Source organism: Stenella coeruleoalba (genome assembly GCF_951394435.1).
Source record: "Stenella coeruleoalba genome assembly, chromosome: 7".
Lineage (NCBI taxonomy): Eukaryota > Metazoa > Chordata > Mammalia > Artiodactyla > Delphinidae > Stenella > Stenella coeruleoalba.
In genome coordinates this window covers 75,802,016-75,821,517 of record NC_137153.1, presented here as the reverse complement: position 1 = coordinate 75,821,517, position 19,502 = coordinate 75,802,016, and the positions used below count along the sequence as shown (strand labels likewise).

The 19,502-nt window shown below is 38.6% G+C and overlaps 2 protein-coding genes across 6 annotated transcripts in view; one reads left to right on the top strand and one right to left on the bottom strand.

Moving 5' to 3' along the window:
- The window catches only part of LOC307188602 (uncharacterized protein), a 205,414-nt gene extending 192,711 nt beyond the window's left edge, over positions 1 to 12,703 (top strand). For both annotated transcript variants that reach the window (XM_079925974.1, XM_079925968.1), the window contains exon 6: positions 12,580 to 12,703. In XM_079925974.1, coding sequence (XP_079782100.1) covers positions 12,580 to 12,591 — 12 coding nt within the window. In that variant the 3' untranslated portion in view covers positions 12,592 to 12,703. The remainder of the gene's footprint in view (positions 1 to 12,579) is intronic.
- Positions 1 to 19,502, bottom strand: part of GDA (guanine deaminase) — a 260,601-nt gene that overhangs the window by 80,777 nt on the left and 160,322 nt on the right. The gene's annotated exons all lie outside the window — the stretch shown is intronic.

Below are 19,502 nucleotides of genomic sequence, written 5' to 3'. Positions count from 1 at the left end.
CAGGGTATATTTTGCATTTAAAGTACATTTCAATCTGGCTGGTAAATTTTCATTAGAAATACGTCATCTATGTATTTAGACTTCACATAATCTACAAAACATAGACTCACATAACCAGTTTTACCCCAAAACACTGAAACACTGAGATGAGTATCAATTTTTAAATGAGAAATTAAATTTAAAATAAAAATAATAAATTTGAAAATTCAGTTCCTCAGTCATATTAGCCACATTTCAGGTGCTTATTATGCCATATTAGATAGCACACATTCAGAGAATTTTATAGAAAACTTCTTTCTAGCTTACAAAGAACAGATAATGTCTGTGCTAAGAGTTCCAGAGCACAGAAAACAATGGACACCTCTCTGTTTCTAAAAGCTACCAAATCCTCATACCAAAACCTGACAAAATACACAATATACATAAACACAGATATGCAGAGAATAAAAATTATAAGCCAATGCCTTTTGTAATGTAGTTATTAAATAAATAATTAATAAATACAGGCGCAAAAATAATCCCAATGGCAATAAAAAGCAAAAATACATTAAAATAATAATTCAGCATGTCTGCAGCATGTTAAGCCTCAATTATTTCAACCAAGCAAGACACATCTTCAATGAAATTAAAGCTGATATTGAGTAGTTGGGCAAAGGCCCTACTCCTCAGAGGCCACTGGACTAAATCCACCTGCCCTCTTTTCAGTTTTCTTCAGTCAACATGAAAACTAGAATTCACCTGCTCCTCAAATACACAGCAGGGATATTGATCTGTAACATTCTCTTCAAAAAGCTCTGTGCTACTTTCTTGTTCCTGACCTGCTCCTACCACTCTCCACTTCACTGTGACTTCTTGTTACCGCCCATCCATCGACAGCAAATTTCCCTGTGTCTTCAATATCTGCTCTGAGTTTCTCCCTCCTCATAACTGGGGCTCTTCCCTGAGGACACGGCCTCCCCAACACTTCTCAAATGACAGGTATTCCTACATCAGGGTCAGGCAATGAGTTTCCATACCCACCATGGCCATTTCTAAACCATTTTTCCTGCAGCTTCTTGTAAACATGCAAAGCTCCCTTAAGACCCACTCCTTTCAGCTTTCAAGGCATGCTTCCTCTTTCTTTGTTGTTCTGCTTTACCAACCTTCTCTCATTGTTCAAATCTGTTGACGCCTGCCCTACACTCTATCTCTCCACTGCAAGCCCTGCCTTCACTCCTTATCCTATCAACATGGACAACCCTTTTGAGATCATAGCACCTATTTCCATGAACTCATCTTCATGTGATCTGTTTATGAACAAATGAAGTTTACGAACTTTACGTCATGGCCACACCTTGGCCATGTTCACGACCCATAACTGCTCTACCTCTAAGACTACGGAATCACACAACTGACCACCATTTCCTCTTTTTCCTGTTTGCCACTTCAGCTATTCCAAACAATCATCCACCTTAAAGAGCCCTCCCTTTACTTTCTCCTCTCTACTTTCCCCAGTCCATCTTTCACCACTTTCCTTGTCCAGCCTGGATTCCACTAGCTATTTTTTCATATTTCTTATATCTTTTAGTTAACACACATGTGCTGAATTTTCAACCCTGATGAAACCCAGCCCTGCTTCTCTGGGCTGCACCTGAGGAGCCAGGCAGCACTGGGGCAAGCACACCACACAGTAGACAGAATATCCATAGTCATCAAGTTCAAAGGTGCTCCAGCCAATGTCTGTGCCTGGCCCCCTAAGACATTTCTCCAGCCCTGTCTTTACTGTCAATAAAACTGACAGGAGGCCTAATTGCTTATCCACTGACAGATCATTAGAAGTATTTTTTGGTAATAAATTTATACACCATTTTTTTTTTTTTTTTTTTTGCAGTACACAGGCCTCTCACTGTTGTGGCCTCTCCCGTTGCGGAGCACAGCCTCCAGACGTGCAGGCTCAGCGGCCATGGCTCACAGGCCCAGCCACTCCAAGGAATGTGGGATCTTCCCGGACCGGGACACGAACCCGCGTCCCCTGCATCGGCAGGCGGACTCTAAACCACTGCGCCACCAGGGAAGCCCTATACACAATTTTTTTAATCAAATAACTCAAAAGGAGTTCAAAAGATTGAGGAAAATTGCTATAACAAAACTCTGCCCATTCCCATCTTCTTGATTAATGTGAAAATGTTTCCCAGCACTTACATCTATAAAAATGAAAAATAAGAAAAAAATTGATACTGCTCCTATTTAATTCTACCAACAAGTAACACTCATCCATAGATACATTACCTAGTTGGAAAAAAAAAACAGCTTTTTTATTTTATTAATACATTTAACAAATTACTTTTCAAAATGTGTAATACACATTTAAAAATTTCCTTGTGGTCCCAGGAAATTTTAAATATTTAAATTTATGCACACAAATTTCATTGCAATGGTTGACCAGTAAAAGGCTTTGAAGTGTAAAACTATACTGTATTAGCACAAACTCTGTAAGAAAAGGAGAATAGAACTGGTAATTCTAGAAGAAAAAGGGACTGTATACCATTTCAGATCATTAATAAGGAGCTAGTTCATGATTTTTTGAAAAATAGATTAAGGTAGATATCAAACCACTATATTTTGATTCCATCAAACATCTTTTAAAAAGTAATAGCATAGCTTAATTTTAACATGTATATATTTACAATTTGCCAGAAATTATAAGCTTTAAACATTTTAAAATTTAATAAAAACTATACATATCAACTTCTAAAAATGCAAAAGCGAATAGAATTTTTCAAAATTCTTTTAGGGGGCACATTAGTAAAAAAAAATGTGAAGAGTATTTCTCTAGTCAATTCATGTTCCATCCCTCCACCATGATGATTTCAAGTCTACCCTCTCTTCAAATCTCTCATCCCGCTTACCCCAAAAATATACATCAAACATTTGCAATAGCTAAAAATTGCAAATAATTTCAAAGTCAGTCAAATAAGGGATTGGTTAAATATGATGAAACTGCAGCAATTAAAAGTATCAGTGAAGACATATTTACTGAATTATCCTCGATATAATCTTAAATTTTTTTAAAACAATGCAAAAAAATATTTAAGGTACTAGATAACATAGGGTATCCAATTTTTTATGAGAATATGGTGTGTGTGTGTGTGTGTGTGTGTGTGTGTGTGTGTGTGTTGGGTTGGTGTGTCTAAATGTTCACAGTGGTTATTTTCTCTTTACAGTAGAATTCGGGGGTAATTTTTGCTTTCATCTTTATATCTTTGCAGATTCAAAATTGTTAATAGTAAATGTTCTATTCTATCTAAAACAAAAAAATCAATTCCATTTAAAATATACATGAAAATGTAAAGTAAAACAAAATAGAAATACATAAAAATAATCTCTACTCATAGAGCCTATGGTTGGGGAGTTAAGACACGGAGAGATAGATAATGAATCAGATGGGAGAGGGCATGATGACAGAGTGCCATTGGCCCCACCAGTTCAGATGGAGAGATAGTGGGCCTGGTCAGTGAAGGTTTCAAAGAAAAGACAGAACTCAGACAATGATGGGTAGGATTTGGGACTTATAAGTATCCAGAATTAGAGGGAAAGGGATAGAAGGGGTAAATAATGATAGGTGCAGAGGCATAGAGGCAAAAAAACTACAAGTTGTGTTATAGACAGGTGTGTACTTTAACAGTGGAGTTGGAGAGAACCGTAAGTCACAAATCAGGTACTTAATAGATTTTTTTTTCTTGTTCTCATTCATGTATTCACTCAACAATTACTGCTTGAGTGACTCCTGTGTGCAAAGCACTATTCCAGGGGCTAGGAACAATAAACTGATAGATGCATATAAGACACATTGCATATATTAGTGAGTGCTATGATGAAAAATAAAACAAAGTAAATGGATAAAATAAGATGTGGGATGTGATAGTCTCTCTGAGAGATGATGTTTGAGCACAGATTTGCATGAAGGGAATAAACCACTTGCATATTCTTGGAAGAGCATTCCAGGCAGAGGGAACAGCCAGTACAAGGACCCTGATATGTATATTTAAATTAAACTTCAATTAGATGCTTGGCATGTTTTGAAATACCAGGATGACCAGTGGGGATATAGTATAAAGGCCAGAAGAAAGAGTAGTAAAAATCAGATGGAGGAGGTAGCAAGGGGCTTTGTAGGTCACGGCCTTGAGATTTATTTTTAGGAAACCTCTAAAAATACTATGGAAAATGAATGTGGAAAATTACAAAATACCGTTGGTATTGCCTTTATGGGACAATGGCGCTCTCATCCTGATATTACCTGGGCTTATGTGGCCATTCATTCACTTACTCAGTTATTCATCACCAAGAGAGCCTATTATGGCATGGCCTTCCTCTTCACAGACCACAGTCTAGGTGGGCTGTCAATCACATACATAAGTCATTAAAACCCAAGTTTCATAAAATCATAGATGGTGTCAACTGGCAGGAACCTTCTCATCCAACACCCTTGTTTTCCAGATGAGAAAATTGAATTCCTTCTATTAAGCAAACAACTCCAAGTGCTCTCTTACTTAAAACAGAGACTATTTAGGATGAGCAATAATGAGAATGTCAGATATACTAAAGCCAAAAGAAGATGAGTAATGACTGTCAGCTAATGAAAAAAATCTCCACAAGATACAGGCTTCAAACACCAGATGGCAAATGTGGGCAAAAGACTTGTTGCTATGGAACAGAATAAACTGCTCTTTGGGCCATTGTGAAATACCTTGGCCATCTAACAAAATAAGGTAATATATATTGCAACACAAAATCCACTCAGGCACAGTAATGGGAGATAAAATCAGATAAAAATGTGAGGTCTTAATGATTTCTGAAGCTTTTAGACAGAGATGAAAATTGCCATATTAGCTCAATTCATATCAAACAGATTAATGGAAAAGATGAAGTGAGACTGCTTTTTAAATAAACTGTCAGCCTATAAAAGTAGAATCGAGTGAATTCATGTTACGAAGGCACCAAAGGGTAGCATGAAGCACTTAGATCTTCAGGTCCAATATTCTCATTTCACAGATGAGGAAACAGACCAGGATATGTGACTTGCCCAGGGTCACCAGGCAAGGCAGGAGTATCTGCTGGACTTGACCCATCTTCCCTGAGATTCTTCCAGACCTCTGTGACTGCTTCTCTAACAGTATAAACCAAGAGTCAGCACACTTTTTTTTTTTTAACATCTTTAGTGGAGTATAACTGCTTTACAATGGTGTGTTAGTTTCTGCCCTCTTGCGTCTCCCTCCCACACTCCCTATCCCACCCCTACAGGTGGTCACAAAGCACTGAGCTCATCTCCCTGTGCTGTGTGGCTGCTTCCCCCAGCTAGCTATTTTACGTTTGGTAGTGTATATATGTCCATGCCACTCTCTCACTTTGTCCCAGCTTACCCTTCCCCCTCCGCATATCCTCAAGTCCATTCTCTAGTAGGTATGCGTCTTTATTCCCGTCTTGCCCCTACGTTTTTCATGAGCTTTTTTTTTTTCTTAGATTCCATATATATGTGTGAGCATACGGTATTTGTTTTTCTCTTTCCGACTTACTTCACTCTGTATGGCAGAGTCTAGGTCCATCCACCTCATTACAAATAACTCAATTTCGTTTCTTTTCATGGCTGAGTAATATTCCATTGTATATATGTGCCACACCTTCTTTATCCATCCATCTGTTGATGGACACTTAGGTTGCTTCCATGTCCTGGCTACTGTAAATACAGCTGCAATGAACATTGTGGTACATGACTCTTATTGAATTATGGTTTTCTCAGGGTATATGCCCAGTACTGGGATTACTGGGTCATATGGTAGTTCTATTTTTAGTTTTTTAAGGAACCTCCATACTGTTCTCCATAGTGGTTGTATCAATTTACATTCCCACCAACAGTGTAAGAGGGTTCACTTTTCTCCACACCCTTTCCAGCATTTATTGTTTCTAGATTTTTTGATGATGGCCATTCTGACTGGTGTGAGATGATATCTCATTGTAGTTTTGATTTGCATTTCTCTAATGATTAATGATGTTGAGCATTCTTTCATGTGTTTGTTGGCAATCTGTATATCTTCTTTTGAGGAATGTCTATTTAGGTCTTCTGCCCATTTTTGGATTGGATGATTTGTTTTTTTGATATTGAGCTGCATGAGCTGCTTGTAAATTTTGGAGATTAATCCTTTGTCAGTTGCTTCATTTGCAAATATTTTCTCCCATTCTGAGGGTTGTCTTTTGGTCTTGTTTATGGTTTCCTTTGCTGTGCAAAAGCTTTTAAGTTTCATTAGGTCCCATTTGTTTCTTTTTGTTTTTATTTCCATTTCTCTAGGTGGTGGGTCAAAAGGATCTTGCTGTGATTTATGTCATGGAGTGTTCTGCCTATGTTTTCCTCTAAGAGTTTAATAGTATCTAGCCTTACATTTAGTCTTTAATCCATTTTGAGCTTATTTTTGTGTAAGATGTTAGGGAGTGTTCTAATTTCCTTCTTTTACATGTAGCTGTCCAGTTTTCCCAGCACCATTCATTGAAGAGACTGTCTTTTCTCCATTGTATATCCTTGCCTCCTTTGTCATAGATTAGTTGACCAAAGGTGCGTGGGTTTATCTCTGGGCTTTCTATCCTGTTCCATTGATCTATGTTTCTGTTTTTGTGCCAGTACCATATTGTCTTGATTGCTGTAGCTTTGTAGTATAGTCTGAAGTCAAGGAGTCTGATTCCTCCAGCTCTGTTTTTTTCCCTCAAGACTGCTTTGGCTATTCGGGGTCTTTTGTGTCTCCATACAAATTTTAAGATTTTCTGCTCTAATTCCATAAAAAATGCCATTGGTGATTTGATAGGGATTGCACTGAATCTGTAGATTGCTTTGGGTAGTATAGTCATTTTCACAATGTTAATTCTTCCAATCCAAGAACATAGTATATCTCTCCGTCTATTTGTATCATCTTTAATTTCTTTCATCAGTGTCTTATAATTTTCTGCATACAGGTCTTTTGTCTCCTTAGGTAGTTTTTTTCCTAGATATTTTATTCTTTTTGTTGCAATGGTAAATGGGAGTGTTTTCTTAATTTCACTTTGAGATTTTTCATCATTAGTGTATAGGAATGCAAGAGATTTCTGTGCATTAATTTTGTATCCTGCTACTTTACCAAATTCATTGATTAGCTCTAGTAGTTTTCTGGTAGCATCTTTAGGATTCTCTATGTATAGTATCATGCCATCTGCAAAGAGTGACAGCTTTACTTCTTTTCTGATTTGGATTCCTTTTATTTCTTGTTATTCTCTGAATGCTGTGGCTAAAACTTCCAAAACTATGTTGAATAATAGTGGTGAGAGTGGGCCATACATTAAGTATTTTAGACTTTGTGGACCGTATTGTCTCTGTTGTAACTATTCAACCCTGTCACTGTAGAGCAAGATCAGCCACAGATAAGATATACACAAATAGGTGTGGCTATGCTCCAATGAAACTTTACTTATAGAAAATGAAATTTGCATTTTACATAATTTTCACTTGTCATAAAATATTCTTACTTTTTAAAACCATTTAAAAATGTAAAAATGGGCAGAAGACCTAAATAGATATTTCTCCAAAGAAGACACACAGATGACTAATAGGCACATGAAAAGATGCTCAACATAATTATTAGAGAAATACAAATCAAAACTACAGTGAAGGGGTTTCCCTGGTGGCGCAGTGGTTGAGAGTCCGCCTGCCAATGCAGGGGACGCAGGTTCGTGCCCTGGTCTGGGAGGATCCCACATGCCGCGGAGCAGCTGGGCCCATGAGCCATGGCTGCTGAGCCTGCACATCCGATGACTGTGCTCCACAACAGGAGAGGCCACAACAGTGAGAGGCCCGTGTACTGCAAAAAAAAAAAAAAAAAAAAAAAAAAAACTACAGTGAAGTACCACCTCACACCAGTCAGAATGGCCATCATTAAAAAGGCTACAAATAACAAATGCTGGAGAGGGTGTGGAGAAAAGGGAACCCTCCTACATTGTTCGGAATGTAAATTGGTGCAGCCGCTGTAGAAAACAGTGTGGAGCCTCCTTACAAAACTAAAAACAGAGTTACCATATGATCCAGCAATTTCACTCCTAGGCATATAGCCAGACAAAACTATAATTAGAAAAGATACATGCATCCCAATGTTCACTGCAGCACTATTTACAATAGCCAAGACATGTAAGCAACTTAAATGTCCACTGACAGATGAATGGATAAAGATGTAGTACATATATACAATGGAATATTACTCAGCCATAAAAAAGAATGAAATAATGCCATTTGCAGCAACATGAATGGACCTAGAGGTTATCATACTAAGTGAAGTAAGTCAGAAAGAGAAAGACAAATATCATATGATATCACTTATATGTAGAATCTAAAATATGACACAAATGAACTTATTGTGAAACAGATTCACAGACACAGAACACAAACTTATGGTTACTAAAGGGGAAAGGGGGTGGTGGAGGGAAAAGTTAGGTGTTTGGGATTATCAGATACAAACTACTACATATAAAACAGATTAAAAAAACAAGGTCCTACTATATAGCATAGGAAATATTCAATATCATATAATAAACCATAGTGGAAAAGAATATATATATATATGAAACTGAATCACTTTGCTGTACACCAGAAACTGATACATCACTGTAAATCAGCAGTACTCAATAAAAATAAATAAGTTTTTTAAAAATGTAAAAACCACACTTAGCTCACTGGGCATATAAAAACCAGGCAGTGGGCTAGATTTGACCTATGGGCCACAGACTGCCAACTTCTGATGCAGACTCCTAAAAAGATGCATGCAAATTAAAACTGTATACTTTGAAAACCATCCCAGTGGCTTAAACTAATATCTCTAATTGGCAATAACTTTTAATGATTTTTCCTTTAACTTCACAGCCTGGTTAAAATAAAAAAATAAAAAAAACTCTTGGAAAAGTACCAATTCTGGCTGCCTTATTTTCCTGTAGAGAACATATACTTTTTGATAGATGAAAAAGTAACCATAGTAATTTTTCTTATCTCTACTGAAGACATCACTAATGATTCATTGGTATTTAGTAATTTTTTATGAGAAAAAAACAACATATTTCACAATGATAGGTTGTCTGATAATAATAAAAATACTGTGTGCAAGACACTGTCCTGTACACTTTATACATATTAACTCACTTAAACCTCACCAGAATCCTATGAGACAGGTATTATTACTAGCCCCATTTTACATGTGACAAAATTGAGGCACAGAGATGTTAAGTACCTTGCCCAAGATTACACACCTGGTAGGTGGTAAATTTAGAATTTGAACCACAGTCAGCCTCGAAGTAAGGGCTACTAAACACTATTATATATTTTTAAAACAGCATTTCACACAGAAATAAATAAAACAGCTCTCCCCTTTTGTTTATTTTTCTTTATAATATATTTCTTAGTGTCTTTCCTCTTCCTTCCCTTCCCTTTCCTCTTCCTTCCCTTCCCTTATTACAGCTCAGGTTGGTGGGCCTGCTAGGGCCAGGAATATGGAGACAGTTGGGTGAAGGGGATGGTCAAGACTGAGAAGGCTAATAGTGCCAAGGGAACTGGGACTGGAGAAGTACAGAGTCAAAAAGGCAAGTTAAATGTGCAGAGATGTGGCTAAGGAGACAGCCACCATGGTGATTACACATGAGGGTAACAGGCAAGTATGTAAATATATTGTGAATAATGAGAGCCAGGCTTCTCAGAAAGGAGTTTCAAAAATGGAAAGCGGAAAGGCTAAAACAAACTCTGTCATACTGGATTTGAATTGGAGGTATTTGCGTCAACTCATGGTTTTTAACTTAGGTAGATCAGTAAGTGCATGCATGCACACACATATGCAGATAGAGCTAAGAAGGATATACACATACATATATATGCACAGGTGTATGCATGTGCACACACACATGGGCTCTGCTTACGGTAAATGTTATTTTTTAAAAACATCAAAATCCATATTATATGAAATGCTCACACTGGTAATCTGTGGAACACTCAAATGACCAAGAAGAAAACTGTGTGTGTGTGTGTGTGTGTGTGTGTGTGTGTGTGTCTATGTCTATCCTTCCTAACTCTATTTGTTAAAAGGGCCTAGAAACAATGACACCCTGTATTAATCAGCACCCCTAATGCTCAGATCTTGGTTTCTACATATCATTCTCCACTAGAAAGAACCAGAATGATACTACAGGTGGAGCACAGAAAGTACAACGTAAGTCTGGAATAGAAGTGTCAAAAGTGAGGAAATGCTAAAGATGCGATTGGAAAGTGGTAAAAAAAAAACACCTAGGAACCCTCTTGAAGAAGCTCCTGCTAGCCAAATATAGGTCAATTTGAGCATCAAAATAAATAATAATAATAAAGAATTAAACCCCAGTAAATAAAATAGGAATTCTTGAGTCTAAATAAATGAATGAACGAATAACAGAGTGTTCTTCCCTACAGTAGAATACCACTTAATACATGTGGAAGGAATGACAAAATTAGAAAATGAGCATTTGGCAACCATCATTGTAATAAATGATTCATGCAAAAAATCATCAATGAATGTTAAACCTAGTGGGTGAAAATTTGTTAAGGAACAGGATATTTACATAATTTCAAAATATCTCCCACAAAATTTAGCTTACAGAGAAAAACAGTAACTTTATGTTGGAGAAACCTAGTAAATACCACCTTAACCAAGTGAACAAAGTTAACATCAAGAATAATGGGACAGGGGACCTTCAAGATGGCAGAGGAGTAAGATGTGGAGATCACCTTCCTCCCCACAAGTACATCAAAAATACATCTACATGTGGAACAGCTCCTACAGAACACCTACTGAATGCTGGCAGAAGACCTCAATCTTCCCGAAAGGCAAGAAACTCCCCATGTCCTTGGGTAGGGCAAAAGAAAAGAGAACAAACAGAGACAAAAGAATAGGGACAGGACCTGCACCTCTGGGAGGGAGCTGTGAAGGAGGAAAGGTTTCCACACACTAGGAAGCCCCTTAACTGGCGGAGACTGGGGGTGGCAGGGTGGGAGCTTCGGAGCCACGGAGGAGAGCGCAGCAAGAGGGGTGCAGAGGGCAAAGCGGAGAGATTCCCGCACAGAGGATCGGTGCTGACCAGCACTCACCAGCTGAGAGGCTTACCTGCTCACCCGCCAGGGCGGGCGGGGGCTGGGAGCTGAGGCTCGGGCTTTGGAGGTCAGATCCCAGGGAGGGGACTGGGGTTGGCTGCGTGAACACAGCCTGAAGGGGGCTAGTGCGCCACAGCTAGATGGGAGGGAGTCCAGAAAATGTATGGACCTGCCTAAGAGGCAAGAGACCATTGTTCCCTGGTGCACAAGGAGAGGGGATTCATAGCACCGCCTAAAGAAGCTCCAGAGACGGGCGCGAGCTGTGGCTATCAGCGCAGACACCAGAGACGGGCATGAAATGCTAAGGCTGTTGCTGCAGCCACCAAGAAGCCTGTGTGCGAGCACAGGTCACTCTCCACACCTCCCCTCCCAGGAGCCTGTGCAGCCCACCACTGCCAGGGTCTCGTGATCAAGGGACAACTTCCCCAGGAGAACACACGGTGCGCCTCAGGCTGGTGCAACGTCACACCGGCATCTGCTGCCACAGGCTTGCCCCACATTCCATACCCCACCCTCCCCCCAGCCTGAGTGAGCATGAGCCCCCTAATCAGCTGCTACTTTAACCCCGTCCTGTCTGAGTGAAGAATAGATGCCCTCAGACCACCCACATGCAGAGGCAGGGCCAAATATAAAGCTGAACCCCAGGAGCTGTGCGAACAAACAACAGAAAGGGAAATTCCTCCCAGCAGCCTCAGGAGCAGTGGATTAAATCTCCACAATCAACTTGATGTACACTGCATCTGTGGAATACCTGAATAGCCAACGAATCATACCAAAATTGAGGCAGGGGACTTTGGGAGCAACTGTAGACTTGGGGTTTGCTTTCTGCATCTAATTTGTTTCTGGTTTTATGTTTATCTTAGTTTAGTATTTACAACTTATTATCATTGGCAGATTTGTTTATTGAGTTGGTTGCTCTCTTCGTTTTGTGTGTATATATATTTTTTTCCTTTTTCTCTTTTTGTAAGTGTGTATGTGTATGCTTCTTTGTGTGATTTTGTCTATATAGCTTTGCTTTTACCATTTGTCCTAGGGCTCTGTCTGTGCATTTTGGGTTTTTTTGGTATAGGTTTTAGCACTTGTTATCATTGGTAGATTTGTTTATTGGTTTGGTAGCTCTCTTCTTTCTTTTTTTAAATTACTTTTTTTTATTTTTTTTTTTTCCAGTACGCAGGCCTCTCACTGTTGTGGCCTCTCCCGTTGCAGAGCACAGGCTCCAGATGCGCAGACTCAGTGGCCATGGCTCATGGGCCTAGCCACTCCGCGGCATGTGGGATCTTCCCAGTCCGGGCCACGAACTCATGTCCCCTGAATCGACAGGAGGACTCTCAACCACTGAACCACCAGGGAAGCCCTTTAATAATATTAATTATTTCAATAATTTTATTTATTGATTTTTCTTTCTTTTTTTTTCTCCCTTTTCTTCTGAGCCATGTGGCTGACAGGGTCTTGGTGCTGTGACTGGGTGTCAGGCCTGAGCCTCTGAGGTGGGAGAGCCAAGTTCAGGACATTGGACCACCAGAGATTTCCCAGCCCCATGTAATATCAAACGGCAAAAGCTCTCACAGAGATCTCCATCTCAATGCTAAGACCCAGCTCCACCCAACGACCAGCAAGCTACAGTGCTTGACACCCCATAACAAACAACTAGTAAGACAGGAACACAATCCCATCCATTAGCAGAGAGGCTGCCTAAAATCATAATAAGTTCACAGACACCCCAAAATATACCACCAGACGTGGTCCTGCCCAACAGAAAGACAAGATCCAGCCTCATCCACCAGAACACAGGTACCAGTCCCCTCCACCGGGAAGGGGACCAGCCACAACCCACTGAAACAACCTTGCTCACTGAGGGCAGACACCAAAAACAACAGGAACTACGAACCTGCAGCCTGTGAAATGGAGACCCCAAACGCAGTTAGTTAAGCAAAATGAGAAGACAGAGAAATACACAGCAGAGGAAGAAGCAAGGTAAAAACCCACCAGACCAAACAAATGAAGAGGAAACAGGCAGTCTACCTGAAAAAGAATTCAGAGTAATGATAGTAAAGATGATCCAAAATCTTGGAAATAGAATGGAGAAAATACAAGAAACGTTTAACAAAGACCTAGAAGAACTAAAGAGCAAACAAACAATGATGAACAACACAGTAAATGAAATTTTAAAATGAACAACACAGTAAATGAAATTTTAAAATTCTTTAGAAGGAATCAACAGCAGAATAACTGAGGAAGAAGAATGGATAAGTCACCTGGAAGATAAAATAGTGGAAATAACTACTGCAGAGAAGAATAAAGAAAAAAGAATGAAAAGAATTGAGGACAGTCTCAGAGAAGTCTGGAACAACATTAAACGCACCAACATTCGAATTACAGGGGTTCCAGAAGAAGAAGAGAAAAAAAAGGGACTGAGAAAATATTTGAAGAGATTATAGTTGGAAACTTACCTAACATGGGAAAGGAAAGAGTCAATCAAGTCCAGGAAGTGCAGAGAGTCCCATAAAGGATAAATCCAAGGAGAAACATGACAAGACACATATTAATCAAACTATCAAAAACTAAATACAAACAAAAAATATTAAAAGCAGCAAGGGGAAAGCAATAAATAACATACAAGGGAATCCCCATAAGGTTAACACCTGATTTCTCACCAGAAACTCTGCAAGCCAGTACGGTGTTGCAGGACATATTTAAAGTGATGAAAGGGAAAAACCTACAACCAAGATTACTCTACCCAGCAAGGATCTCATTCAGATTCAATGGAGAAATTAAAACCTTTACAGACAAGCAAAAGCTAAGAGAATTCAGCACCACAAAACCAGCTTTACAAGAAATGCTAAAGGAATTTCTCTAGGCAGAAAACACAAGAGAAGGAAAAGACCTACAATAACAAACCCAAAATAATTAAGAAAATGGTAATAGGAACATACATGTCAATAATTACCTTAAAAGTAAATGGATTAAATGCGCCAACCAAAAGACACAGACTGGCTAAATGGATTCAAAAACAAGACCCATATATATGCTGTCTACAAGAGACCCACTTCAGACCTAGGACACATACAGACTGAAAGTGAGGGGATGGAAAAAGATATTCCATGCAAATAGAAATCAAAGGAAAGTTGGAGTAGCAATTCTCATATCAGACAAAAGAGAGTTAAAAATAAAGCCTACTACAAGAGACAAAGAAGGACACTACTGAATAAGGGATTGATCCAAGAAGAAGATATAAAAATTGTAAATATTTATGCACCCAACACAGGAGCACCTCAATACATAAGGCAAATGCTAACAGCCATAAAAGGGGAAATCAACAGTAACACAATCACAGTAGGGGACTTTAACACCTCACTTTCACCAATGGGCAGATAATCCAAAGTGAAAATAAATAAGGAAACACAAGCTTTTAATGATACATTAAACAAGATGGACTTAATTGATATTTATAGGACATTCCATCCAAAAACAACAGAATACACTTTCTTCTCAACTGCCCACGTAACATTCTCCAGGATAGATCATGTCTTAGGTCACAAATCAAGCCTTGGTAAATTTAAGAAAATTGAAATTGTATCAGGTATCTTTTCCGACCACAACGCTATGAAACTAGATATCAATTACAGGAAAATCTGTAAAAAATACAAACGCATGTAGGCTAAACAATACACTCCTAAATAACCAAGAGATCACTGAAGAAATCAAAGAGGAAATCAAAAAATACCTAGAAACATGACAACCCAAAACCTACGGGATGCAGCAAAAGCAGTTCTAAGAGGGAAGTTTGTAGAAATACAATCCTACCTCAAGAAACAAGAAAAATCTCAAATAAAAAACCCAGACTTACACCTAAAGCAATTAGAGAAAGAAGAACAAAAAAACCCCAAAGTCAGCAGAAGGAGGGAAATCATAAGATCAGATCAGAAAAAAATGAAAAAGAAATGAAGGAAATGATAGCAAAGATCAATAAAACTAAAAGCTGGTTATTTGAGAAGATAAACAAAATTGATAAACCATTAGCCAGACTCATCCAGGAAAAAAGGGAGAAGACTCAAATCAATCAAATTACAAATGAAAAAGCAGAAATAACCATTGAAACTGCAGAAATACAAAGGATCATGTGAGATTACTACAAGCAACTATATGCCAATAAAATGGACAAACTGGAAGAAATGGACAAATTCTTAGAAAAGCACAACCTTCCAAGACTGAACCAGGAAGAAATAGAAAATATGAACAGACCAATCACAAGCAATGAAATTGAAACTGTGATTAAAAATCTTCCAACAAACAAAAGCCCAGGACAAGATGGCTTCACAGGTGAATTCTATCAAACGTTTAGAGAATATCTAACACCCATCCTTCTCAAACTCTGCCAAAATACAGCAGAGCGAGGAACACCCCCAAACTCCTTCTATGAGGCCACATCACCCTGATACCGAAACCAGACAAAGATGTCACAAAGAAAGAAAACTACAGGCCAATATCACTGATGAACATAGATGCAAAAATCCTCAGCAAAATACTAGTAAACAGAATCCAACAGCACATTTAAAGGGTCATACACCATGATCAAGTGGGGTTTATCCCAGGAATGCAAGGATTCTTCAATATATGCAAATCTATCGATGTGATAAACCATATTAACAAATTGAAGGATAAAAACAATATGATAATGTCAACAGATGCAGAAAAAGCTTTCAACAAAATTTAAGACCTGTTTATGATAAAAACCCTCCAGAAAGTAGGCATAGAAGGAACTTACTTCAACATAAACAAGGCCATATATGACAAACCCACAGCCAACATCGTTCTCAATGGTGAAAAACTGAAACCACTAAGATCAGGAACAAGAAAAGGTTGGCCACTCTCACCATTATTATTCAACATGGTTTTGGAAGTTTTAGCCAGAGCTATCAGAGAAGAAGAAATAAAAGGAAACCAAATTGGAAAAGAAGAAGTAAAACTGTCACTGTTTGCAGATGATATATACATAGAGAATATGTATATTCTCTATACGTAGAGACTCTTAAAGATGCTACCAGAAACCTACTAGAGCTAATCAATGAATTTGGTAAAGTAACAGGATACAAAATTAATGCACAGAAAACTCTTGCATTACTATACATTAATGATGAAAAATCTGAAAGAGAAATTAATGAAACACTCCCATTTACCACTGCAACAAAAAGAATAAAATACCTAGGAATAAACCTACCTAAGGAGACAAAAGACCTGTATGCAGAAAACTATAAGACACTGATGAAAGAAAATAAAGATGATACAAACAGATGGAGAGATATGCTATGTTCTTGGATTAGAAGAATCAACATTGTGAAAATGACTCTACTACCCAAAGCAATCTACAGATTCAGCGCAATCCCTATCAAACTACCAATGGCATCTTTCACAGAACTAGAACAAAAAATTTCACAATTTGTATGGGAACACAAAAGACCTTGAATAGCCAAAGCAATCTGAGAAAGGAAAATGGAGCTGGAGGAATCAGACTCCCTGACTTCAGACTATACTACAAAGCTACAGTAATCAAGACAACATGGTACTGGCACAAAAACAGAAATATAGATCAATGAAACAGGAAGAAAGCCCAGCGATAAACCCACACACATATGGTCACCTTATCTTTGGTAAAGTAGGCAAGAATATACAATGGAGAAAAGATAGCCTCTTCAATAAATGGTGCTCGGAAAACTGGACAGCTCCATTTAAAAGAATGAAATTAGAACACTGGATAACACCATACACAAAAGTAAACTCAAAATGGATTAAAGACCTAAATGTAAGGCCAGACACTATAAATCTCTTAGAGGAAAACATAGGCAGAACACTCTATGACAGAAATCACAGCAAGATCTGTGTTGACCCACCTCCTAGAGAAATGAAAATAAAAGCAACAATAAACAAATGGGACCTAATGAAACTTAAAAGCTTTTGCACAGCAAAGGAAACCCCAAACAAGACCAAAAGACAACCCTCAGAATGGGAGAAAATATTTGCAAACAAAGCAACTGACAAGGGATTGATCTCCAAAATATACAAGCAGCTCATGCAGCTCAATAACAAAAAAACAAACAACCCAATCCAAAAATGGGCAGAACCTAAATAGACATTTCCCCAAAGAAGATATACAGATTGCCAACAAACACATGAAAGGATGCTCAACATCACTAATCATTAGAGAAATGCAATTAAAAACTACAATGAGGTATCACCTCACACCAGTCAGAATGTCCATCATCAAAAAATCTACAAACAATAAATGCTGAAGAGTGTGTGGAGAAAAGGGAACCTTCTTGCACTGCTGGTGGGAATGTAAATTGATACAGCCATTATGGAGAACAGTATGGAGGTTCCTTATAAAACTAAAAATAGAACTACCATATGACCCAGTAATCCCACTACTGGGCATATACCCTGAGAAAACCATAATTCAAAAAACAGTCATGGGGCTTCCCTGGTGGCACAGAGGTTGGGAGTCCGCCTGCCAATGCAGGGGACGCGGGTTCGTGCCCCAGTCCGGGCGGATCCCACATGCCACGGAGCGGCTGGGCCCATCAGCCATGGCCGCTGGGCCTGCACATACGGAGCCTGTGCTCCACAGCACGAGAGGCCACAACAGTGAGAGGCCCGCGTACCACAAAAAAAAAAAAAAAAAAAAAGAGTCATTTACCACAATGTTCATTGCAGCTTTATTAACAGTAGCCAGGACACGGAAGCAACCTAAGTGTCCATCAACAGATGGATGGATAAAGAAGATGTGGCACATATATACAATGGAATATTACTCAGCCATAAAAAGAAATGAAATTGAGTTATTTGTAGTGAGGTGGATGGACCTAGAGACTGTCATACAGAGTGAAGTAAGTCAGAAAGAGAAAAACAAATACTGTACGCTAACATATATATATGGAATCTAAGAAAAAAAAATGTCATGAAGAACCTAGGGGCAAGACGGGAATAAAGACACAGACCTACTAGAGAATGGACCTGAGGATATGCTGAGGGGGAAGGGTAAGCTGGGACAAAGTGAGAGAGTGGCATGGACGTATATACACTACCAAATGTAAAACAGCTAGCTAGGGGGAAGCAGCCGCACAGCACAGGGAGATCAGCTCAGTGCTTTGTGACCACCTAGAGGGGTGGGATAGGGAGGGTAGGAGGGAGACGCAAGAGGGAAGAGATATGGGGATATATGTATATGTATATGTATAACTGGTTCACTTTGTTATAAAGCAGAAACTAACACACCATTGTGAAGCAATTATACTCCAATAAAGACGTTAAAAAAAAAAGAAAGAAAGAAAGTGTGCTGACTCTTGGTTTATACTGTTAGAGAAGCAGTCACAGAGGTCTGGAAGAATCTCAGGGAAGATGGGTCAAGTCCAGCAGATACTCCTGCCTCGCCTGGTGACCCTGGACAAGTCACATATCCTGGTCTGTTTCCTCATCTGTGAAATGAGAATATTGGACCTGAAGATCTAAGTGCTTCATGCTACCCTTTGGTGCCTTCATAACATGAATTCACTCGATTCTACTTTTATAGGCTGACAGTTTATTTAAAAAGCAGTCTCACTTCATCTTTTCCATTAATCTGTTTGATATGAATTGAGCTAATATGGTCATTTCCATCTCTGTCCAAAAGCTTCAGAAATCATTGAGACCTCACATTTTTATCTGATTTTATCTCCCATTACTGTGCCTGAGTGGATTTTGTGTTGCAATATATATTACCTTATTTTGTTAGATGGCCAAGGTATTTCACAATGGCCCAAAGAGCAGTTTACTCTGTTCCATAGCAACAAGCCTTTTATACTCCAATAAATTGGAGTATATACTCCAATTATACTCCAATAAAGATGTTAAAAAAAAAGAATAATAGGATAAATCAAGGTCATGTGCCTCTTGATATAATGCACTGAGAAGAATATAGCATCATTTCTGCCAAAAAATGCATAATATGAGGAAACATCAGTTGAACCCAAATTGAGAGATACTCCTAAAAAAAAACTATTCTGTATTCTTGAAAATTATCCAGGACATGAAAGAGAAAGAAGACTGAAGCCCTGTTCCAGATGGAAGGCAACTAAAGAAACATGACAATTAAATGCAGTTGTGACTCTGGAGAGGATCCTGAACCAGAAGGGGGAAAAAAGGTACCAAGGATATTATAGGACCAATGGGCAAGGTTTGAATGGATCTGTGGATTACGTGGTAGAATTATATCTATGTTAATTTCCTGATCTAGATTTTTGCATATGACTACGTAAGACAGCATCCTTATGTTTAGGAAATACACACTGAAGTATTTAAACTGGAACAGGATATCTGTAAC